The sequence below is a fragment of the Nelumbo lutea genome, chromosome 1 (assembly GCF_056320005.1).
Source record: "Nelumbo lutea isolate HS-2025 chromosome 1, American lotus-T2T, whole genome shotgun sequence".
NCBI lineage: Eukaryota > Viridiplantae > Streptophyta > Magnoliopsida > Proteales > Nelumbonaceae > Nelumbo > Nelumbo lutea.
Window position 1 is genome coordinate 14,321,674 of NC_142684.1, and position 25,916 is coordinate 14,347,589.

Here is a 25,916-nt window from a genome sequence, read left to right on the forward strand (position 1 = left end):
CAAGAATTAAGAATCTTTTTATTCAATTTCCAATCATTATCAATAAAGTGAACCCTTAAACACATGTAATTGATTCTTTGCAAAGAAGACCATGTGTCAGTGGTAAAACAAATCCTTTGACTTGAATTTTTTAGGAAATTCTTTAACTCCAATTTCTCATCTAAGAACAATTGGTAACAATCTCGAGCAATAGTCCATCTAGATGGAATACGAAACCTAGGACAAGCAAGCACAACCTGAGTTAGACCACTATCCCATTTTTTTCATCAGCAGAAAAAAAAACTATTTTATTATGTTTGGATATAAATGAGGTTAGTACATCTTGACGACAAGAATGCTATCCCTACTAATCAAAATCAAGTTTACATAGAATTGCAAGAGTTGCTGTCTCATTACTCCATTTTTGGCAAGGGAATCAGCTAAATCATTTGCACTCGTTACCCACTTGAATTTGGCATTTATGTCCTTTGCAATCCTTTCCACTTCCCTTAAAACATGTTTTGAGAATCCATGGGGTATGCCTATTGCAATTTTCCCATGAAATAACTACTTTTGAATCCTCCCTTCTACCTTAACATGTCTATAACCCAGTTGTTTTGCTAACCAAAAACCTTGCAGCAATGCCAATAATTCAGCCTTCAGGGAGTTTTCCATACCAATTGGCCCTGAAGATAAAGCCAAAATCCTACTCTTAGAGTTTTTGATTACCCCTTCTGTTCCTGTCATACCCAGGTTACCAGAGGAGCCTCCATCAAAATTCAATTTTACTTTGTTGGCTTCCGGGGGTTTCCACTCCACTCTTATTCTTACTTTTTCTCTCGAGGACTATGCTATCTCAGTCTAGGCTCTTAAAATGTCAGTGACTGAGAAGTTTTGGAAGCTATGCTACCTTGAATTTTATGTTGTCTATTACCTCCTCCAAAGTTCTGCCTTTTCCAATAAAGATTCTATTATTCCTCTCTTCCCAAACCACACAACTGATTGCTGTCTTAGTAGCTCTCTAGAGTACTTTCCCTCTTTTCTTTGGTTGCCTCCAGAAGTTAGGATTGAAAATGCCCACCACATTTTGAGGGGGTCTCACCTGTAACCAAAAAGAGAACAAAAAAACTCCCAAATTTGATGCACAAAGGAATGGGAGATTAAATGGGAGAGGGTCTCATCACTACCCCTACATAAGAATCACATATGAGGAGAAAGGCAAGCAAAAGATTTTCAACCTCAAAAAGAGAAATAAGGTTTGATCTATCTACAGAGAACTGGGCGGATGACTAGGATTATGGCTCCCCACTATGTTCTGCCACACTTCCTCCACTTGACAACCTTTACTTTGGAACAGCCTTGCATTCTTTCCTGCCAAATCGACCAGAACATTGTTCCAGGAACCATTTGCCAGATTGCTTTTTGTATTCTTTCTTTCTTCTTAATACATTTTTCTTTTTCATTTGTTGCAAAAGAAGTTATGAAGGAGGGCGAGCAACCCTCAATCTAATACAAAAAGTGTCTCTATATGTGCACACAACATATACATTCAGCTCCTGTACATAGAAATCAAAATAAAATGGATGAGCAATTATCAGAAAAGTGGCTAGCCAGAATTCCTGCAAACAGCCTTGAATTGCCAGTCCATCTCCCCAAATTCCAGTCCACCCTGTTAATAATCACCTCCAAAGACTCAGACTTTGTCTCAAAGATTATGCAATTTCACTCCTTCCAAATTGCCCAAGGAATAGCAAAGACAGACATTTCCAAAGAAATTTCCCTTTAGCTGAGAACACACCCATCTTCCAAGATGAAAGTATCTCAACCATGAATAGGGAAGAATCCATTGAATCTGAAATTGTTCAATGAAAGGATACCAAATTTAATAGGTGAAAGGGCAGTGAATTAACAAATGATGCACAGACTAAGATGCCAATATGCAGAAACAGCCCATGGCATCCAAAGCCATTCCCTGCCTCACAAGAGCTTCCACAATTTGGATCTTTTCCTTACCAGTAAACCGCACAAGAAATATGTTTTTTGTGGGAATTTGAGATTTTCAAAACCAAGACTAAGCAACCTTACCAGAAGGCCCCAATAATGAATGGTAACATGACTTGGTTGAGAATCATCTTTCTCCCCCACCCAGAACCGGGCATCTCTGCAAATAGGAGCAATCTTTATCTCATACAATCTGCCCAATGAATCTTCCAGGAATGACTCTAAACTTTGACGGTAGCGCCCAAGGATCCACAGGTCAAGCAGGAATTGGGGGTGTAATCCAAGGGGAAAGGGGGAATATTTTCTGGGCTTACAGTGGTCCGATTGGGAGGGCTGATGCCACAAAGGCTGAGGTTTTGGCTGCACTCACAGGAATTCGCCTCGCCAAGCGGCTTGGATTATCATCCTTAACAATTAAAGGGGATTCTGCAAATGCTATAGTTTGGTTACAGGATAAGGGAGGGCCCTGGAGATTAGCCCACTTTTTAGCTGAAGCCAGGGACATCCTAGACTCCATGAATGTGAAGTTGGTCTGGATTCCTAGGGAGCAAATTTCTGTTGCTGATTTCCTAGCAAAATCAGGGGTCTCTAGAGATTTCTTGTTTAGTGACAGTTGTTTGCCTTTGTAATCCGGCCAAGCCTCTCTTGGCTTCAGTACATCCTCTCATGTACTTCTGTTTGTTTCTTCTTTAATAAAAAGTTACCTTTGTTTCAAAAAAAAAAAAAAATCTTCCAGGAATGGTATTTGTCAATCACTTATGTTTCAATGAAAACTAGGGGCCCACACCACTTGGCCATTGAGCATTTCCACGAACTCACTAATCAGCCCATCCTTGTTAGAAGCAATGGAAAACAGAGAGGGGAGAAGCTCACAAAGTGGTCGATCTGAACACCAAGAATCCTTCCAAAAATAGATATTCCTGCCATCCCGGGGATAATATTTGATAAGCTGCTGGAATGGAATTTAGGCAGTCTAGACATAATCCCTTTCCACACACTAGTAGCATAAGACTATTAAGGATCAAGTGTGGTCCAGTCCATAGATGACCTTTCATTCTTGCACCCAATAATCTGCCGTGATAATCGACTCCTTTCTTGACTGAACCTCCACAGCCACTAATTCCAGCTCCACCTTTAGATCTCTAATTCCAGTCTACATGAAATTTATAACCCATTGTTTATTGGATCTTTTCCAATTAAAATTGAAAATAGGAAACAATTAAAAACAACTTGTGTGGCCATATGAAAAGTAGGCAAAGGCTGCTAGTTTAACTTGTTGATTGTAAATTGTAATTTAACTCTTTCAGTTGTTATATAGTTCTGAGTTTTAACAATAATATTAAAAATCATTATATTTAATGTATATATAATAAACTATTATTTATATGAGAAGTTTCCCTGAATCCCATCTGAGTCCATGCAACACTGGTCTCCTTGCAATAGTCTCTGGTTGATCAATCATGCATGAGCTCCAAACAGTGGACTGCTATTTGAAATTGATATGCTATTCATGTTTACAGTGATGATAAGTGTAGCTTATTTTTTATCCATCAAATTACTTAAAAGTTGCTCATCCTACACACATTTTCTTGTATTTTTATAGTGAGATACTCCTTTATTATGTGGTATCTTGTGTTGACATCTATTATTTGGTAAATTGGACAGCTTATACCAGATATTCATTCTGGAGATGATTTTTCAGGAACACCATATGTGCCTATCTATGTTATGCTCACTGTAAGTGAAAGTGATTGTTACTTTCTGATTTGATTCTTCATTTTTTAAACTTTGAATATGCAGTTGGTGAAGCAGTGGTCTAACATTTTTGTTTTCTGCTTTTTTTTTTTTTTAGTTTTTAAATTTTGTTCATAGTTGTTATCGGTCAATCTGTTTGGAAAGTATTATAAATCCTCGACTCTTACTGTGGCAGGCTGGTGTTATCAATACTTTCTGTCAGTTGGTTGATCCAGAAGGCATTAGACAGGAGTTAAAACATCTGAAGTCTTTACATGTAGATGGAGTAGTTGTACATTGTTGGTGGGGTATTGTTGAAGGATGGAGTCCACAGAAATACATATGGTCCGGGTATAGAGATCTATTTAACATCATCCGAGAGGTCAAGCTGAAATTGCAGGTAACACAATCCCTGAACAAATCATGTTTTGATTGAGATCCCTTTGTTTATTCAACATGTCCAACAAATATCACATGTATGTTTGTGGGTTTATCGTCTGTTGTCTGTGTTGTGGAAATGCCGGTCACCCAAATATGGGAAACATGTCAGAAATGTCAGAAATATTGTAAAAATTATAGAAATAGTGGAAACATTGCAAAAATATAGTATGATATTTTATGAAATGATAAGAGAAGCATAAGCATACCTTTTTAAATTATTATATTGTTCCTAATCATTAAACAGAGCTAAGAAGCATGGGTTATAGACAAAAATAATACATTTATGAAGTTGTCTTATATACTTTAAGAATCAAAACTACATAATAGAATGAGTTCAAACAAAATTTAAATTCATGGAAAATCCAAATGACTCTAATAGATCAACCAAATGATCTATTACACAAACACAAACTAATATTTAACTTCATATTTGAAAAGAGTATTGAGCTGGCTCAAATTGGTAATCATATCCATTAGGCCAGCAATAACATTGCTACTTCACAGATCCACAATATTGTCACCAAATTATGTTATAATGCTATCTTTTGTACTCCACAAAGTGCTAGTGGTGTTCATTAGGGAATATGTCAATTCTAGTAAAACATCAGGTTGATATCCATGGAAATGGAAATATGTCATGGCAATATTAGGAAATTTATGAACATTTTAAACTATGCTTTGAACCTCTTGCCTGATTATTTTCTTTATGGAATACTGCTTTTATGGGCTATGGTAAATATCTTTTGTCCTAGTAGTTGAATGACCTAAAAACCTCTTTTTTTTTTTTTTTTTTTTGCTTTTTTTGAAGGTTGTAATGCCATTTCATGAATGTGGGGGACACGGTTCTGGTGATATGTTGATCTCTCTCCCAAAGTGGGTTTTGGAGATTGGAAAAGATAACCAAGATATATTTTTCACAGATCGTGAAGGAAGGAGAAATACCCAGTGTTTGTCATGGGGCATTGACAAAGAACGGGTGCTAAAAGGAAGAACTGGTATTGAGGTAATATGTTATGAACTTTGTGGTAGTCTCTATATCTTTTAGAAGGATTTCTGTTGGGAATATGGGCTTTATTTTCTTTTTCATATTAGCTTTTCATTTATCAGTTAAAATTTATGCTACCATATGCATTGCATCTTAGTGTTGCATAAATTTGTGTCTAATATTTAAATTATCTTTGAGATTTAAAAAGTAGCTTTCATGTAATTTTATTATTCATTTGTTATTAATGTTATTATTTATATACAAGGTTCAAAGTATCGATACGATACGGGTTTCGGCCGTATCGTATTGGCACTTAGAAACATCCGAAACTCTATTTTTTTTGTAGTTTTTTTTCAAAGTTTTGTTTTTTGGAAAGCTTATAACCTGTTTTTTATTATTAAAAAAATTGGGGGTCCGAAACACCTGCAAACAGGCATTTCAGACCGTATCGCTTTCAAAAGATACGATACGATACGCCCGATACGGGGCGTGTCATATCGATATTTTGAACAATGCTTATATGTGAGATTTTTCTATTATTTGCATCTTTGCATATAACATGGTTTTCAATTTCCCTGAAACAAAGTGAAGCATCCCTGATATTTTTCCCATTTTCTAAAGAGGTGAAATGAAAAATCTTGGAATAAAAAAAATTACAAATATCTCTTGTTGTTACCTTGATACTTAAAAAGGATTGATACATTAGCAAAATTTTGAATTTGTTATGTGCAAAATATTCTAACTTGTTTTTCCAAAATCAATTGGAAAATATTGTGGGACAGAGAAAATGCCCATAGCACATCTTTGTGCAAAACAAAGAAAAAGGTATTTGGATTTGTTGATAACTCAATATTTTGGAGAATAAAGATCATTTTGAATTTTTATTAAATAATTAATTTAATAATAAATAACTCTTTGTAATAATTAATTAAATATAAGTAATATAGTAATCATAATGATAATCCTATCAGTCTTTAAGATTCTGGCTAAGGTGGCTAGTAGGCTGGAAAAACTAATGAGAAACTTTCTTTGGGAGCCGAGAGAGGAGAAGAAGGATCATAGGGTTAGGTGGGAGGTGGTATGTAGAGATTGGGAATATAAGGATTAGGAACTTAGCACTACTAGGGAAATGGCTGTAGAGATTCTCATTGGAGAAAGAAAGACTGTGGGTTAAGATAATGGGAAGTATACATGGGCTAGCAAACAATGGATGGGACTCTGGGATCCTAGCAAGAACTACAAGAGCTTCTCCTTGGAAAGCTATTCAAGCCATCTTGCCCTTGTTCTACCCATGGGTTAGGTATGATTTACACTCAGGTAATCTCATTAAATTTTGGGAACATGTGTGAGTTGGGGACTCCTTTTTGAAAGATCAATTTCCAGGCCTCTTTGCTATCTCTATCCTTAAAAATGAACCAATTTCCTCTTTCCTTGTACCTTCTAATTCACCTTTTGGGTTCGGTTGGAATTTGAACTTGAGAAGAGATGTCAAGGACACAGAGTTAGCATGCATTTTAGCCTTACTATCCATTCTTGAAGGGGTCTTCATTGAGCCATCGAGGTCAGATAGTAGAATATGGATACTCACTCCCTCGGGTTCCTACATTTGTGCCTCTTTCTTCAAGGCCCTTTTACCCTCTTCTCCTATTGGATTGTCTTTTCCTATTAAAGAAGTGTGGTGTCGATCTATACCTCCAAAGGTTGAGTTCTTCTGTTGGGAAACCTTCTTGGAAAGAGTTAATACAGGGGATCTACTTCAAAGAAAAAGACACAATAGTTGTTTGTCTCCTCACTAGTGTGTCCTTTGTAAGTTTAATGGTGAGCCTGATATTATTTATTAATTTCTTGCCAGTTTGTTAAAGTCATTTGGGAATGGTTTACTTCTTTGTTTGGATGCAGGTGGACTTCCCTTTCGAATGTATAAAGCTTATTTACTTCCATGCCTAACTGGTCAACCAAAAGGGCCAAGATCATGTGGAGATGTGGTAGGGCTGCAGTGTGTTGGACTATTTGGGAGGAGAGAAATTCAAGGGTATTTTCAAATAAGGAGAGAAGCTTGGAAGCAACCCTGGAGACTATTCACATTAGGGTGATTCACTGGTTAAAAACCTTGGAATTGTTTGCAGTGTGTAGAGGAGATGGGCCGAATGGCCCATAGACTGTCATTTCATGTTATGTTATGTTTCTCTTTGTTATGGGCCTTATTCTGGGCCCATACTCTGTAATGTTATGTTTTTTTGTATTTTTCTACCCATTCAAGGGCCTCTCTGTAATTTGTCAAAGATTAACATCTTAATAAAATGTTTAGAGTGTTAGAGTGAGGTTATGTTCGAACCTCTCACTCTCTAACACACATTGCCGCCAGCTCTCTCTCTCTCTTCCTCTCTTGTTTGCTTATTTTCTGTTTTGCATCTAATCTCAAACAGTTCCATACATCAAGTGAATTGTTTTTCAACTTGGTATTAGAGCGGGTCATTGCTTGGCGTATCCCTCATGTGGTTCTAGTTCAGCCAACTGCATGAGGAGGTTCTAGGGCTGAATATTTATAGTCATTCGCCTGGTTCTTGGAGGTCATTGGAGGGTGCCCAAGTTTTCTACACACTTGGAGAAGGGTTCGGTGACTAGGAAGAATCAGAGAGCAAGGTTTTCAACCTGATTTGAAATCAGAGAAAAGGGGATTTTGAAGTTAGCTCAGGGAACAAAGTGTTCGGCCTGGTTTGAAGTTCAAACCAGAGATACTGTAGTTTTTTTTTTCTCAGTTCTTTGCTGAGTTATCTTGTTATTTGGGAGGACTGTTAAAGCATTCAAAGCACACCTCCATTCGGCTCACTGTTGCTGGACTGATTCTACTCAGAAATTTCTGGGTTATTTTGGAAGTGTTGTTCGGCTGTTATTGGACTGCCAAACTGCTGAAAACTGATCTAAACTGAGTGGTACTAGTCTCATCTTCATCCCAGCCTCTTCTTGGACCTATACCGAACACTTTGAAGTGTTTTTTTCTAAGTTAACAGTAGGCTGTTAACTACTGCACACTAAGTGTCTAACAAAAGGTCTCTTAAGGACTGTGACCTTTCTTTCTCTCTTTGGGACAACAGCTGCTGGGAACATGAAATACCTTGTGATTGGAGGTTTGCTGGTTGTCCTTGAGGGCTGAAACAGTACAGAAAGAGCTACCGCTGAGCTAGACTGTCACAACTATCAAGATTGGACTGATTTTGTGAGCTAGTTGTTGTTGCCTATTCAGCTCAACCTAAGCTCATCAAGACCCCAGTACTTTGAGAACCTATTAAATCCTAATTGGAGCCTTTACATGATGGAGTTCTCAAACCTTGAAAACAAGAATGCTGCTGAATATGGGCAGATTTTGGGAGCCCCAGCCGATTCTATGTTGGCTGTAACTATAGTTAAACTTGATGGGACAAACTACTTGGCTTGGTCACAATCAGTGAAAATCCATATTTGTAGCAGAGGAAAATGGGGTTTTATTTCTGGAAGCAAGAAAGCTCTTCCAGAGGATGATCCATCTTATAAAAGATGGGTGCAAGAAAACTAACAGTGATTGGGTGGCTTGTGAACTCAATGCAGCCACAGATTAGTTAGTATTATCTGTGGATGAACTCGGCTAAAGAAATCTGGGATAGTGTTGCAGAAACTTACTCCCAGAAGTTGAATGTTGCCAGAGCCTACAAACTGAGAAGTGATGTGAAGAATCTAAGGCAGGGGAAGAAGTCACTTGCAACATACTTCTCAGCCCTGAAATCTCAATGGCAAGAGATTGGTTTGATAGAGGCTGTGACATGGGATACCCCTAAGGATGCTGAAACATACAGGAAATTGGTTGAAAGGAATAGGGTCTTTGAGTTCTTGACATGGCTGAATTCTGAATATGACATTACAAAGCAAAACATCTTGTCCAAGGAAGATGTTTCATTGTCTCAAGCATATGCTTTGTTCAGCAGTGAAGAAAGTAGGAGGCAAGTGCAGGTTCAAGGAGTCAGTATCAATGATCATTTTGCAAAATGTGGGAATTAAACCCAAAGGGGTTATAGGAGCTCCCAGTGGCACAGGAAAGGAGGTGGTGTGTGAATATTGCAAGAAGCCGGAACACAAAAAGGACAAGTGTTGGAAACTGGATCCCAATCTTGTCCCTATCAGATTCCAAAAGAAGAATGATAGTAAAAAGACAGGAAGTGCACATGTAGCCACAAGTACAGATACAAAGGTTGAGTCTACCAGTGCACAATTGGCAGCCATGAAAGCTGAATATGAGAAGTTTGGAAAGATGATCAACCAGCTTGAAGGTGTAACTTCATTATCCAACCCTTCTGGAAATCCAGCCACCACTGCATTTGCTCACTCAGGTATAAGGGCTTCTGCTAACCATGCATCCACCTCAGGTAATCTCAAAACCCCTTGGATCATAGACTCAGGTGCTTCTGATCACATGACCAACCTTTCCACTTTGTTTGTTTCATATGACTTGCTTCCTGGTCGTGACAAAATCACCTTGGCTGATGGTTCTCTTGCTCCTATTTCTGGCAAGGGAACTGTCAAGCCTACAGACTCCTTACTCTTATCTTCCACTCTTCATGTACATCTGTAAGTAGCTTGACCAAGTCATTGAATTGTTGTGTAACATTTTTCCCTTCTCACTGTGTTTCAGGACCTGAAGTCTCAGAAGGTGACTGGGAGTGGCTATGAAGCGAATGGAAAATACTTGCTCAACACCCTGGCCAATGCTTTGATCATCCCAAGAATGTTGCTTTTGGTTCTATTTTTTCAGACTCTGTCAGTCAAATTATGTTGAGTCATTGTCGGTTGGGTCACTTACCTTTTTCTGCTTTAAGTCATTTTCTTCCCAAACTGTTTAAGGGAGTCAGTGTGTCTAGTCTCAATTGTGAGTCATGTCAGTTGTCAAAGCATTGTAGAAAAAAATTACCCTATGAGCAATAAAAGATCTTTTTTTCCTTTTCATATTGTACATTCTGATGTGTGAGGGCCTTACTACTTATCCTCTATGGGGGTTACAGATACTTTATCCTGTTTATTGACTTTTCTAGATTCACTTGGATATACTTAATGAAATCCCGGGATGAAGTCCCAAGACTTGTGAGGCAATTTCATGAGTTTGTTTTAACTCAATTTGATACCAGAATTAAGGTTTTCAGATCTGACAATGCAAAAGAGTATTTTGAGAAGAGTTTATCCTTGTATCTCTCTGACATGGGGGTTATTCATCAAAGCTCCTGCGTTAGAACCCCTGAACAAAATGGAGTTGCTGAGAGGAAAAATAGACATATTGTTGAAGTTGCAAGGAGCCTTTTGTTTGCCTCACATGTTCCCACAAGATTTTGGGGTGATGCTGTACTTACTGCTACCTATCTCATAAACCGTATGCCATCCAGGGTTTTAGGGTTTAAATCCCCCTTCAGTCTTCTTCATCCAGACAAGGATCTCTTCCCAGTTCCCCTTCGTGTGTTTGGTTGTACCTGTTATGTTCACATTCCAAGTGTGCATAGACATAAGTTTGAACCGAAAGCCCACAAATGCATCTTCCTTGGTTACTCCCCCACACAAAAGGGTTATTGTTGTTTTGATCCAAATACTGGCACCCGACATGTCTCTATGGATGTTACCTTTGATGAACTTTCTCCTTTTTATGGTTCCTCTTAGGAAGGACATTGTCAACAGGGGGAGAGTCTGTCACAAGTTTTTGCTCTTCCACTTCCTGTCCCAGTTGAGTCTCTTGACAAGCCTGTATCCTCACCAAATGAATCAAAGGAGGATCAGTCACTTCATTTCTCTTGTCTTAGTGCCCCTATTTCTTTACCTCCTCGTCCTACTCATAATCCCAAAGTGTATCAAAGGCATAGATCCATAAATGAGCAAGTTGTTTCCCTTACAACAGATGAGGCTCATACATTCCCAATCACAGATGAGATAATAGGTACTGCTTCAGCTCCTTTGGAATCATCATTCCCAGACCTTGATGTCCCCATTGCTGTTAGGAAAGGGAAGCGGAAGTGTACTACACACTGCATTTCCAAACACCTTTCTTATGACCTGCTTTCTCCTTCATACTTTGCCTACCTCTCTTCTATTGCTTCTAACCCTATTCCTAGGTCTGTATCAGAAGCTCTTGGGATTCCAGAATGGAGAGATGCCATGAAGACTGAAATGGATGCTCTACGTGCAAATGGTACTTGGGAGGTGGTGGATTTGCCTGAAGGGAAGGGTGGTGCAAGTGGGTTTTTACCATTAAATACAGGGCTGATGGAACTATTGAGAGGTACAAGGCCAGGCTTGTTGCAAAAGGTTACACACAAACATATGGGATTGACTACCTGGAGACTTTTTCCCCTATTGCCAAGATGACATCTGTGAGGGTTCTTTTATCTCTGGCAGTTCACTTTGATTGGCCTCTCTATCTTAGATGTAAAGAATGCATTTCTGAATGGTGACTTACATGAGGAGGTCTACATGTGTCTTCCTCCAGGAATGTATGGGAGAGATATGCAAGGAAAGGTATGTAAATTAAAGAAATCACTTTATGGTCTCAAATAATCTCCTAGAGCCTGGTTTGAGAGATTTAGAGCTGCACTTGTTAAATTCGGCTATGTTCAGACACAATCAGATCATACTCTGTTTGTGAAGAAAAGTGGATCTCTAGCAGTGTATCTCATTGTGTATGTCGATGACATTATAGTGATTGGTGATGATGCCTCAGGCATTCTGGCCCTTGAAGTCTTTCCTCCGTACAGAATTTGAGATTATAGATCTGGGGGAGTTGAGATACTTCCTTGGCATAGAAGTTGTCAGATCCAAGGATGGGATTCTTATTTCCCAGAGGAAATATGTCTTTGATTTGTTGTCTGAAATTGGAAAAATGGGTGCAAAACCAGCTGCAACTCCCATTGATATGAGTTACAAACTTTCAGCTTCGGATGGAACTTTGTTGGAAGACAAAGGGGTCTTTTAGAGACTTCTTGGGAAGCTTTTGTACTTGTGCATGACTAGGCCAGATATTGCGTATGCTGTCAGTTGCATTAGCCAGTTCATGCATGCTCCTAGAGATACCCATAGGGCAGCAGCAGAACGGATTTTGTGCTATTTGAAAGGCTCTCCAGGAAAAGGAATTCTATTTACCAAGCATGGTCATCTGAAACTTGAAGCCTATACTGATGCTAATTGGGCTGGAAATATTGATGATAGAAGATCTACTTCAGGGTATTGCAGTCTGGTGGCTGGTAATGTTGTCTCTTGGAGGAGTAAGAAACAATCAGTTGTGGCCCGATCCTCCGCAGAAGCAGAGTATAGAGCCATGGCACATGGAGTCTCGGAATTGTTGTGGCCAAGGCCCTTAATGGAAGAACTTGGGATTGATCATGACAAACCCATGATGTTGTACTGTGATAATCAAGCTGCCATTAACATTGCTCACAACTCGGTACAACATGATAGAACCAAACATATTGAGGTTGATAGACACTTTATTCGAGAAAGTCTCCTCCGGTGAAGTGTGTCTTCCATTCATTACTTCTGAAGGACAATTGGTAGATTTCCTCACCAAGGGCATTTCCAAGGCAAGGCTTCAACATGACACTGGCAAGCTGGGCATGGTTAACATCTATGCTCAGCTTGAGGGGGAGTGTAGAGGAGATGGGCCGAATGGCCCATAGACTGTCATTTCATGTTATGTTATGTTTCTCTTTGTTATGGGCCTTATTCTGGGCCCATACTCTGTAATGTTCTGTTTTTTGTATTTTTCTGCCCACTCAAGGGCCTCTCTGTAATTTGTCAAAGATTAACATCTTAATAAAATGTTTAGAGTGTTAGAGTGAGGTTATGTTCGAACTTCTCACTCTCTAACACATTGCCGCCATCTCTCTCTCTCTCTCTCTCTCTCTCTCTTCCTCTCTTGTTTGCTTATTTTCTGTTTTGCATCTAATCTCAAACAGTTCCATACATCAAGTGAACTGTTTTTCAACTCAGTGTTCTCAGTTGATGAGATGACCAGAAAGTGGAAGGAGATTGCAGAATTAGGCTCAATCAAGAAGACATCAAATTCTTGCTAGACACCTCCACCTCATGGGTTTACCAAACTGAATTTTGATGGCAGCAGCATGGATCCAGAGCCCTCTGGAGTGAGGGGAGTGATAAGAGATGAAAAAGGGAACCTATTAGCTATGTATTCTGGCCCAATTGGGGTTGGAGATTCTTTGAGGGCTGAGATCCTAGGAGCTCTTGAAGGGATACAAAGGGCCAAGGAAATGAACTTTAAAAAGTTGATCATAGAAGGTGATTCTGAAATTGTAGTGAATTGGCTAAAAGAGGACTGTTCTATGCTCTGGAAATACAGCAATGAAAAGAGGAAGTTCAAGTGGCTCACCAAGGATATTGAAATTTGTTGTACATGGATAATGAGAAGTGCTAATGCACTAGCAAATGGTCTAGCTAGGCAAGGGGTGAACAGTCTATGTTTTGGGCTGTTTTGTAATTGCTCCATGATTTGGGGTTTATAGGGTATTTGGGAGTTAAGATTCTTTAGGTCCTTACCTTGTAATTCTGGTTTTCCAAACGACTAATAAAATCCACTGTTATTGATAAAAAAAAATCATAATGATAATTCATATTCTTATTTAATGCCATAAATGCACATTTCTACACAGAGATTATAAGAATTTCATTTGTCTTTTAGGAATACTTACCTTTCATGACTATAAATTAGATAATTTCCATCAATGCTTTATGACCTTTAATTTTCTATTGTTTGTTGTACATGGTGGGTTATGTTTTTTTTTACCCCCGAAGGTTTTGAATGCGTAATATACCTTCTTCAGTGTTTCTTGAAGTTTCATAGAGCACCTGGTAACCAAATTGAGAACCCATATTTCTGGTCAGACCATAAAGCCCCAAAAGAATCAGATAACCTTTAAAAACATTCTAGAACTTTATAATAATTATTTGAAGCCCCCCCCCCCCCCCCCCCCCCCCAAAAAAAAAAAAAAGGGAAATCTGATCCAAATTACCATTAATCAATTTCTTGGCCATCCTATTTATGGATGTTTGTTCACGGTTGTTTATGGATTATCTGATTTTTTATATACCTTGGAAACCAAAACCAATCACCAAAGAATTTCTGAAATGGCATTTATTAGAAGAACTGGAAAATTAAGCCTAGAAACATAGGTCAGCTTAAGAAAATGGAGGTACAAATCACAGTGCATCATAGAAGAAAGAAATCAAATCTTATGCAAAAACATGCATGAACATACACAAATTATATGCAGCAAGATAATGGCGATGCTCCACTTGTCTCTTGTGTTCAAATAAGTAATCTTTGAATGATTTGACATATTTATTAACAAATGCATAATCGCAAATTTATGCAGGTTTATTTTGACTTCATGAGAAGTTTCCGGACAGAGTTTGATGACTTGTTTGCAGAGGGCCTTATTTCTGCTGTTGAGATTGGATTGGGTCCTTCTGGGGAGCTAAAGTACCCTTCATTCCCAGAAAGAATGGGATGGAGATATCCTGGTATCGGTGAGTTTCAGGTATCTGTTTCATTTATTGTTACATTGCACATATCTTTATTTTTTTTTTCTTTTTTATTCTTTTGGTTGGCAAATAAGTTGGTGGTCAGTCATCACTAATCAGTGCTGAAGACAGGATTTGAACCTAGGTTTGTGGTACAAATCCCCTAGAAAAAGGGACTTATCTATCTGATTGCCTCTCTTGTTGCTTGGATTGTCTTGAGAAACATTCTTAGGTATAATAGACAACTTCTTTTACTTGGTCTCTCTGTTGGAGTAAACCTAGATCCTATGGTTGAATGGCCAATGGAGCAGTCCAATGGTATCATTGAGCTTGAGAAACATTCTTAGGTATAATAGACAACTTCTTTTACTTAGTCTCTCTGTTGGAGTAAACCTAGATCCTATGGTTGAATGGCCAATGGAGCAGTCCAATGGTATCATTGAGCTGTCAAATGACATGTATATTGAATAAGAGAAATGCAAGTGCTGTAGACTGTTACAGTTACGACCCTTTCATAAATGAAAGTTAAACAGGATATTTGTTGGGGTTTGCTATTTAGTTATGTCCTTTCACGAGAACAAGGGTTTACAGCTGGCATTTCGTGTGGAGCAGTGGAGATCTGCTGTGCATAAAGGAGGTTGAAGCAGCCACTGTAAGGATTAAGGATTTTATTCTAGGAAACAAGTGCAGTATTAACAATGTTGAGGTATATTGTCTTAGTTCAACCCTTTTCAAGCAATGACCCTTCTTGATGTCCATGTACCCTATATAGTAAATTTGCACCGAATGTGCAGACATGCAAAACTTACTAGTCAGAAAGTGATTTTTAGGGGAATTCGGACTCTGAAAAGGCTTGGGTGTAGGTGCTGTCATGGATTTGTGTTTGAGCCTGGGTGACTTCTGAGCTAAATAAACCAAGTTGATGCATATAGTCAAATTATTTCAATTAATGCTTGACGCTCCATTACGACTAGGTTTAGTAATCAGTATCAACATTTTCTATCATTTTATAAAGTTATACTTCATGTTGGTGATCTTGTAAGTAGCATGACACCTAAGCATTTAAAATAGGTTGGTTCCTGCATGTTCTTTATGCAAATAAACATTCTTTCTTTTCTCTGATCATATGTGCAAAACTATGCAGTGTTATGACAAATATATGCAGCAGAGCTTACGAAAAGCAGCAAAGTTGCGTGGACACTCTTTTTGGGCAAGGGGGCCTGATAACGCTGGCCAATATAATTCCAGACCACACGAAACTGGTTTTTTCTGTGATCGAGGTGATTATGATAGCTACTATGGGCGATTTTTCCTCAATTGGTATTCACAGACCCTAATAGACCATGCAGATAATGTGTTATCCCTTGCGAACCTTGCATTTGAGGAGACACAAATAATTGTCAAGGTATGCAATGCAACTTTTGTCCCATGAAGTTTATTAACTTAGATGTTCTTTCATTTTTTGTCCAGCACATCTTGTAGTGCTACATATTTAATAGTGGTCCATCTGAGGTGTTCTTCACTGTATTCTTACTTTCTAAATGTTAATTCTTCAGTCAGTGAACCTCTTGGGTTTTCCAGATCCCAAATTCACTATTATCACTATGTTATTAGCTGTTGAACAGTTTTCAATTGGTTTGATTTATTTGGCCCTGTTTCAAACAAGATTTCTCACCAATTTAAGAGTTCAGACTATGTATTGATAAGCCATGTTGCATTTTTCTGAATAGGGTTGTCTACTTCATATGTTTTGTGGGTAGTCTGTTAAAATTGATGTCATAAACAAAGTTCAGTGAAACGTAAATTCTCTCTGCTAAAGGATGTGTGGACTCTTCACAATTTGTTTCCATTATAGCTTCCATAACTGTTTTCATTTCTTTTCTTTTTCTTGTCATTTTGCAAATATTTTTACTCAAGTGTACCTTCAGTATTATTCTTATTAAATTATTATAAAATGGTGTTGCAATTGTGAAACTATGCAAAGTTCTTTTCTCTTCTTAAAAATTTCCAATATTTAATCTTTTAGGCTCCATTCACTTTTATTGGAAAAACAAGAAAACACTAACTTTTCTGTATTATTTTTAAATATAAAGATAAGCTTAAAGGGCAAATTCATTTCAAATGTTGCTGAATTGAGCAGCTGAGTATAGAAGTTATTGCTGAATGGAAAGGATATACCGGACATGTTGCTCATGTAGAAATCTTTGTTGGGGGTTGTGTTGCTTTTTTGCTGCTATAAATTTCATCTTCCATGACACTTAAATCAATTTACCTCCTTGTCATGGCCATGGTCTCTAGAGTTAATTACAGGGTTGAATATTCCAATGTGCAGATTCCAGCAATTTATTGGTGGTACAGAACTACAAGCCATGCAGCGGAACTCACTGCAGGATATTATAATCCTACAAATCAAAATGGCTATTCTCCAATTTTCGACATTCTTAAGAAACATTGTGTAACGTTGAAGTTTGTCTGTTCAGGACTGCACGTCTCTCCACAAGAAAATAATGAAGCATTTGCAGATCCAGAAAGTTTGACGTGGCAGGTGATCAATATTCATATTTAGTTTGTTTTTATCCACATTTTTTTCCTTGGGAGGCTATTCGGTATTCTCTGTTGCTTGTGAGTAAAACCAGAAAGGTTTTCATTTAGTGACAAGCAATAAAAGGCAGCCCTTCATTATTAATTTATTCTTTCTAAAAGATTGTGTATTGGTTACCTTGTCATTATTGTGGTATTTAAAGAACCTCATTTCCACGCCTGATATCAGGGGAATTTATGATGTTACTCATTTCTCTGCTACAAACAGAAATAGCATGTGTTTTATCCAAATCAGTATCTAAGATTTGGTATTGAACTAGATTGTTGGAAGAGGAGTGGCAAGAGCAAGGAACTAAGGGACAATTTAGTTTCCCTGGACAGGGACGTTCCATCTGTAGATGATCACAGGATTCAAGAGGCGAAGTTCTTAATTATGATACCTGGATACTTATACATGCTTAGGTACCGGTGAAATATGATATTGGAGGCCAAGTTCTTAACATATACCTGGATACTGTATATGTTAGAAGTTTAATTTATATGACATGATATTAATTTTGTAATTGAAACCTATCTTTGGAATTAGATACAGAAGCATGATATAAGCATATTAACTGGACTCTTGCCCAAATGTGAACAGGATCTTAATGGAGTATGTTTCCTGTAGCCGTGTCTGTCATTTTCCATATCTTAGGCATTATTGGTTCTTGCTGTGACTAATCTACCTTCTTTGGAAGGATACAATTTCTCCATTACATTTACAAGTAGAATGGAGAAAAACAACATCAAGTCTTTGCATTACCTGGGTAAAGTCTGAAAAATCCATGCTTATAGGGAAGAAGAAAGGAGAAAAAGGAAACATTATTGCCATGACAGGGAAGCTGTTGTAGTGGGAAGCAAAACACAATCTACTTGGATTCTAATTTGTGCAATTACAAATACAAACATACATACATTTATATAACTAATCTCCATTGTATCCTGCAGGTCCTAAATTCAGCCTGGGATCGGGGATTGACTCTAGCGGGTCAGAATGCAGCTCCGTGCTACGATAGAGAAGGGTACATGAGACTCCTGGACAGTGCGAAACCTAGAAACAATCCTGATCACCGCCACGTGTCTTTCTTTGTGTATCAACAACCTTCTCTGCTTCATAATGAGATTTGCTTCTCAGATTTGGATTCTTTCATAAAATGCATGCATGGTAAGTCTTGCTAATTTAGAAATCATCTAATTGTCTCGGCTTATATGGAAGTTTTGGAAAATGAATGGTGGAAGTTTTTCTGTCCATTATCAATCAAAATAGGATTCTGTTCGTGATGGATGTAATTTGGTAACGTAGACTGTTCAACTGGTAGGCTTTGTTTTCAATTATTTTGAATCCTTATGACTATTTGCAGGTGATGTACAACCATGATTTGACTGAACATTCATTGCAAACTTCTTGTGCTTATGCGGAAAGTGAAGAAAAGGAAAAGGAGCAAAGAGAAAGAGTTACTGGTTCTAAGCATGAAATATAGGAGAAAGTAAACCCTTCTGTATTCTTATTTAAATGTTCTTTCCCAAAACAAAACGATTCCTTGGTTTCCTTGTATCATGCTCCTTGCAATTCAATCGTTGGTTGTGTTTTGGTTCCCTCACCCAATTTCATTTTACAGTTGCACGGGTTGCATGATCCATTCTCAAGACACTCGGTCGTGGCAAATGCAAAATCAGGAAATAAATATCACCTAAGACTTTTTAGAGTATTCGTATCAAAATCGAGTCACTGGTTTCAATCTAATTTTGAGTGTTGAGTTGGCCCAGGATTTGTACCATCGAAATGCAGTATATGCTGTATCAAACACAGGCTGTGTTTGGTTGCAGTGCAAATTTATTTGCACAAGTACAAATGCATGGGAGTGCAAATTCTTAGTTTAATTTTGTTTTGGATTTTACTTTATTCTGCTTCATGTCTTAACTTGTTTCATTTTACTGCAATGAAACAAAATAAACTAAAATTTGAAACAAAAATATGTCAGTTTACACTAAAATTTTAACTTATTTCATTTTACTTCATGTCTTAACTTATTTCATTTTACTTTAGTTTATTTGTATTGCAACCAAACACAGCCTTAAACAAAAAAAAAAAAAAAAAACATTACATAGCACAGGTTCTAACTATTCCGGTGTTGAATGTCACCAAACTGATCTATCCTTGAAAATTTTTGGCTTTCTGCCCTGAGGCTGTGTTTGGTTTGAAAGAAAAGGTAAGGATCAAACCAAACACAGCCTAATATAAACAAAATTTGCATTATCAAAAAAGACAACTAAAGAAGAGATTTGGTCCAGACAACTTGAAAATTCAATATTTCCAAGGGTACAACTCCGGAATTCCCGCCTAAAAGAATCCACCAGAATTTCCTGGACAACCCTTCATAGCTAATTTTGAGTCTGAAAAGATTGTAATAATCTTCCATTCATTCTTGAACTTTAGCAAGAAGACATTTCAAAACAACTCCTTTCAGGGGGGTTTGAAACTTTATTCAACTTCCCACCTGCAGCCACCAGAAACTTTCCATTATTAGGGAATACACAAAAAACCATACGAGGTAATAGAATTTCTATGGTTCTATATCTAGCCCCCATCGAGAAACCAAACGATGCAATGGAATTCCTATTGGGATACAAAACCAAATTATTATCAAACTGGGGCCTATGGTTGCTTCCAAAATTGTGGTCTTTGGGGGAAGCACTGGGTCTGGGTGAATTCAAGACCCGAGAGACCTAGCGCAAAACCCAATTGCAGGAGCGATTAATGTTTGAGAACACAGTCGATCTTCCTGGCTTTTCAAACAAAACACCACATTACAGCTAACCAGGCTAAGAAACAAATGAAATTGTTTCAGCAAATGGAATTGGGTTAAATCCTGAATGGAGTTATTATCAACCACCTACTTCCCAGGACTTGCAAAAAGAATAACTCTCACAAAAAGGCATTACAAAAAATAAATGACAAACAGTTTCAGCAACATCATGACACAACTAACAGCTATCATCCTGGACGATGCCTATTTGTAACAATAAAACATCTCACAAGTATCTGAAAAGTTTATATCTTGGGGGAATCTTGAGTTTCCAAATTATTTTGATCCCAGTAGTTACATTGCTATCCACCTGCGTATTATTTTGTTTCCACTCAAGCCAAACAAAAATCCTTCACACAAAACTGACCCTTCTGGTTTTTTACCTATACCATTTACTCTCTGGCATTCACTATTTTTTGGACATCTCTGATCTCTCAGAAAGATGCTGTTCAGAAGGTTAGTTTGCCACTCCTAGATTGTTCATCCACTTGATCTTTTATTTGAAGATCCTTCCATTGAAAAAACACAGGTCCCATGGGTGCTTTAAATCCTTCTTCTGAAGGGATCCAAGCAGTTTGCCAAGCATTCAAGTCAGACCTCGAGTGGATTTGAACTTCTATATCTGTGAACATGGAACGAAGTTCCCGACGTAAGGTCTTCCAAAATGGTGAGGCAGACTCTAGGATTTTCCTAGGGACTTGGTTAAGTATTTACTCTGTAACAACTTAACCAATAGAGTCTCTTTCAGACAAAAATCTCCACCCAATCTTACAGATTAGAATCCTATTAACAGTTTCCATCCTTTAAAAACCTAGACCGTCCATTTTGCCCATTTTAAGTGCCCTTTACCTTACAATTCATTCCACCAAAAGGCTTTTTGAATTTCCCAACAATGGGATGGAACTGATTGAAGAACAGATTGCACTAAAACTTCTTTCCTGCATAGGATAAAGATACGTCTTTCCAACTATTCAATCTGCTTTTTAGCTTGTCCAAAATAAATTCCAAAGATTTTGCCTTATCCCTTTCAAAGCATTGGTATACCCAAATATTTGACATTTGCATCTGACTTTCATTCCAAGATATCTTCTTAGCATTCTTGCTCCATTTGGTGGAGTTCTTTGATTAAAATAGACCCCTGATTTTTGAAAGTTTACGCTCGGTCAGAAAACTCTTGAAATTTGTAGATGAGTTCCACAAAATCTGCTACCTCCACCTTGTTTACCTTCCCAAATAATAAAACATCATGAAAAAAAAAAAGAGAAATACTAGGGGCCTCTCCTGCTAATTTAGTTCCCAAAAGTTTGCTCTTTTCATTAGCTTTCTTGGTAAGCCTAATAAGCCCTTTCACGGTTATGACAAATAAATAGGGGGAGATTGGATGCCCTTGCCTTAGACCCCTAGTGAACCCAAAACTACTTTCTGGTGCACCAGTACTAAAACTCTACTGTCAACACACTGGCATGTATCATTTGACACCATTCTTCTAAGAAACCTAGAGATTTTAAGACCCAAAGCAGGTATTCCCACTCTAAGTCATAGACTTGAGAAAAATCAAACTTTATAGTCATAAGCACTTCCCTTAACCATTAGTTTTCATATAATGTGGTAGCTCTTAAATAATAATCACACTGTTGTGTATTTGTTTACTTGGGTTAAAGGCTGTTTGCATGGGTGAAATACACTTGCGAAGAAAGGGTTTTAATATATTGGCCATTCATTTAGGCTGCATTTGTTTTCGGTGTAAACTGTTATCAATGTAAAAATACATTGATGGAATTCAATGTCAATGGGTTTAAAATGAGTGAACCCTTGGAACTTTTTAAAGTGATAATTAATGTAAATGCTATATCGATTATCATTGTAAAACTCAACCGTGAGTGAGGTTTAACTTCGGCTCCAATCAAATGCATGAAAATACAGATCAAGAATAGAATTTTACACCACTCCATATTTACACTAAAAACAAACAGCGACAAATTTTACACCAGTCCATATTTACACTAAAAACAAACAGCGACAAATATGCAAGAGTTTTACATCAACTCACATTTACACCACAAACAAATACAGCCTTAGAGATTATAAGCTAATCGACCTAAACTGTTTCACCATGCTTGGGTTTTAACTTATGGATCAAAGTTAAGAAAGTGTGATTAATTCTCCCGATTTTTTTATTTTAAAAACATCCACCACAAACTCATAAACGTCTTGCCCCATAAGTTCCCAAAACTTTGGTAAACTAGGTGGAGACATCACTTCTCGGCCCTGGAGCCTTCAAGGCTCCCATAGACATCACCTCTTCTCGGACTGACTTCATCGAAGGAATGTCTGACAACATTTGGTTATCTAGATTATAGATAACTAGGTGGAAAAGGCCCTTTATTGGTTAAAACCAATGTTTTCAAAATCAGACCGGATTGGACAGTCGAACCAGAAAAGCCAGAAACTGGTCATCCATTTTACTCCAAAGCCGCTTTTTAGCCAACAACTGTTTATTTGGTCAACAAACCGTTGACCCAGGCAGTTGAACCATCAAACCATTTGACCTGAGAACGGTTTTTGGCCCTTTTGTGTTTTTAAAAATTTTAAATTTTTTTGTCAGAGTAGACCGTCCATTCTGACTGGATGGTCGGACCATTCAACCCGGGAACCAGACCAGAACAGTTCCCTGTCCGGTCTGGTTTAAAAAACCTTGGTTCAAACAAGCCTTCCCTCTGGGAAGTGAATTGGTTTCAAGCGCTTGAATAAAAGTTTGGGCTATCTCCTCATGTTCTGACCTCCAACCTCCATTTACATACTTCATCCACGAAATCTGATTTCTATGCTTTCTAAAGTTCACAAATTTGTGGAAAAAGGTGTTAAAATCACCATGTTGGAGCCATAGTTGTCTGGACTTTCTGTTTCCAGAAGAGTTATAGCTGAGCAGATGAAGCAGTAATTCCTCACTAAGTTTCTCTAGATTCCAAAATATCTAATTGCTCATTAATTAAGTCCACTCAGTGATTTATATTCCCAAACTTATCCCAACTCCATCTCAATTATTGTTTAGTACCATTCAACTCAGTGATTTATGGCAAACTTTGCTGCTATAAGAAAAGGAGGATTTTGGCTAAAAAGAATTACATCTAATTTTACATCTTCAATATCAGCAACATGGGTAACACTAATAGAAACTTGAATTACTAGAGCTCATTACCCAGATTAGTGACAAAGCCACCCGGTTGAAGGTTAAGAACTTGGCTATAGTTCAGAACACAATAATGTTGACCTCTTCCAAAATTTGGTCTTCTGTTTTATCTCTGAGAATCACAGTATTGTGGATAATCACAGCAGCAGGGTCCTGCTCTGACCTATAACACGTAAAAATAATTAACAGTCTTGAGTATGATAAGCACCTCAAAGAGAAAATTAATAAAGCAAGTAAAACAACCAAGTCTGGAATATACCCACTAAGTAGCTAATAGAAAATACTCAGTATCAAACATATATTTCTCTAGTTGCAAATATTTTGAACTCCGATCTGTTCTTACTATCCTATCCCGATTAACAATTTGACTTAAATTCCCTACTCTGTTTGATTTGAAGGAAAATTCAAACCAAACACAGCCAAAAGCACACAAGGTTATCTTGATCCAAACTTTGGACAATATTACCATTTGAGTTGTTACATCTTACATTATATGGAACTAAACAATATTTTCATTTTATTTTTTTGGCCCTAAATGCCACCTATGACATTTACAAGATCAACAGAAATAATCAAATAATGAAGACAATCTAAATTAATATGTTGATGAATTTCAAGTATGCAAGAAACATGACAACAAGGCAATGCAATAGAGGCTAGTTCGCTATAACCATGACACAAGGGAGAAAAGCATTGCATATTAGATATGGATGACATCTAACCTCTAATAAATAACAGAACATAGAATGCTAATGCTCAGGTTGAGATATTCATACTTTTTTCTATAATCACTGCCACAATTAGTTGTAGCACTAAGCACAAATGCAGAGACATCAACACTACCACTCAATAGGTCCCACCTAAAAAGTATGCATATACATCAATATTGATCAGAATAGATCATCAAATGTATTCTACTAAGATATTTCTTTATGTTGGCTACCATCCTATGACAGATTAAAAGTGAGCGGGGAGCATAGCTACATCTGATCAAATAAAGTTCTGCTAACAGTTAAAGCCTGGGATGTATAAATTGTCAGTACTAACTAGAAAATCTTTCCAAGGAATAAATTCCCGTACCTTACGAAAAGTAAAGGAGACTCTTCTCGAATTTCTTCTGATGATATTGTCCCCCACCATATCAACCTGTATCACAAGCATAGCCAAGTGAACATCTTCTAGAAATGAAATTAGCAGTGCTAAAAAATTCAAAGAAAATGCCTGAATAGCAAGTAGCAACATGCCAACATCACTATACAAAAGAATCCTAATTACCAGACCAAGATAATATACATATATATATATATATATATATATATATATATTTCATATTTAATGATTTATTTGCTAAATATTGTGAACAAATAACAGGCAGATAATTACACAATGTACTCAAAACTATACGATATGAAGTTATTCCTTCTATCCTAATCTTAAACCACTTCCACTTCTATTTTTCTTCCTGAATGAGAGGAACTATTCTATTTTTCTTCCTGGCTTGAGAATAACATCTTGAAAACCAAATAAACAAGTGCCATAGTGAGAATAGACCTGCATAGATAATTGGAACTATTCTAACTTTTTGAGATTACCATGGATGGATTGTCTATGGACCCTGTTGAATTCAGTCAAAGATTCTGGGCATCAGTACAAGATTCTCAACACTACCACCAGAGTTCACATTGCTCATCAGTGAAGAGTGTATGCTGTTAGGGTCGGATATGATGTCCATGGGTCAAAAAAAAAGCAAAGAAACTAAAATATATTACATTTGCAATTTAAGAAAAAAGAATATACCACCTTTAGCATTCTCCATATTGAACAAATAAATGCTTGGACACTACCATTTCAACTATACATGTTCATAAAACAAAAAATTCTACTTCCCAATACCAATGGGTTCACTAATGAAACTATTTCCACCATTTAATATACATAAATGCACAGGGACAGAGATGCTAATTAGGTTGCCAAGTGAAGGACTCTAAACAACTAAGAAATCTTCCATGTAGCTATCTGCTACAGGCCAAAAAAATGTCACATGTTCATCTTGGCACCTTTGATTTTTGGATTTGGATGGTAACTTCTGATAGATATCACTTATTTAATTTGAACTGGCTCTCATTACCAACAAGGAGCAAGATGTCATTCAGGTATACAGGATAGCAATGTCATAAACTATTTGGCAACAACCTACCTTTGAAGTGGACTCCTGAGATAACACATATCCACAAGTCAACTTGCTTATCACTTGTCAACATATGCATCCCATTTAGTTACCATATCAATCAGATGGATTTACCGAAATCTCCATCATGTCAATTTACCCTATTCATAAATTCTCACTCTATGGCATTGATCAAAAAAATAAATAAATTCTCACACTACGGCAGCCAAAGAATTCACATCAACCTCACCTTTGGAATGGACTCCTGAGATAACACATATCCACAAGTCAACTTGCTTATGACTCGTCAACATATGCATCCAATTCAGTTACCATATCAATCAGATGGATTTACCAAAATCTCCATGTTATGGGCCCGGGTGTAGGATCTCGTCACGGGTCGGTCCACGGGGAGAACCTCTAGCTTCCCCTTGCCCCTCCCCTTGCGTGCAGACCCTATCGTGGCAACCTAAGGGTGATTTGTTCAAGAGA

The 25,916-nt window shown here is 37.5% G+C and overlaps 2 protein-coding genes across 6 annotated transcripts in view; one reads left to right on the plus strand and one right to left on the minus strand.

Moving 5' to 3' along the window:
- The window catches only part of BMY2 (beta-amylase 2), a 41,149-nt gene extending 22,283 nt beyond the window's left edge, over positions 1–18,866 (plus strand). The window contains exons 3-10 of the mRNA XM_088953285.1: positions 3,646–3,717; positions 3,911–4,114; positions 4,964–5,158; positions 14,533–14,697; positions 15,825–16,085; positions 17,013–17,225; positions 18,209–18,425; positions 18,622–18,866. Coding sequence (XP_088809411.1) covers positions 3,646–3,717; positions 3,911–4,114; positions 4,964–5,158; positions 14,533–14,697; positions 15,825–16,085; positions 17,013–17,225; positions 18,209–18,425; positions 18,622–18,638 — 1,344 coding nt within the window. The 3' untranslated portion in view covers positions 18,639–18,866. The remainder of the gene's footprint in view (positions 1–3,645; positions 3,718–3,910; positions 4,115–4,963; positions 5,159–14,532; positions 14,698–15,824; positions 16,086–17,012; positions 17,226–18,208; positions 18,426–18,621) is intronic.
- TRM9 (RNA-binding (RRM/RBD/RNP motifs) family protein) overlaps positions 1–25,916 on the minus strand; it is a 43,811-nt gene that overhangs the window by 3,610 nt on the left and 14,285 nt on the right. The window contains exons 7-10 of one of the 5 annotated variants that reach the window (XR_016101843.1): positions 24,338–24,403; positions 24,034–24,117; positions 23,267–23,420; positions 19,374–19,758 (exon numbers count right to left, since the gene is read on the minus strand). Coding sequence is in view for 1 of the 5 variants with exons in the window: in XM_088953299.1 (XP_088809425.1) it covers positions 23,364–23,420; positions 24,338–24,403 (123 nt within the window). In the remaining 4 variants the exon portion in view is untranslated. Of the gene's footprint in view, positions 1–19,373; positions 19,759–23,045; positions 23,421–24,033; positions 24,118–24,337; positions 24,404–25,916 lie in introns of those variants that run through there. The other 4 variants (XR_016101830.1, XR_016101836.1, XR_016101831.1 and 1 more) reach the window with 4 other exon arrangements.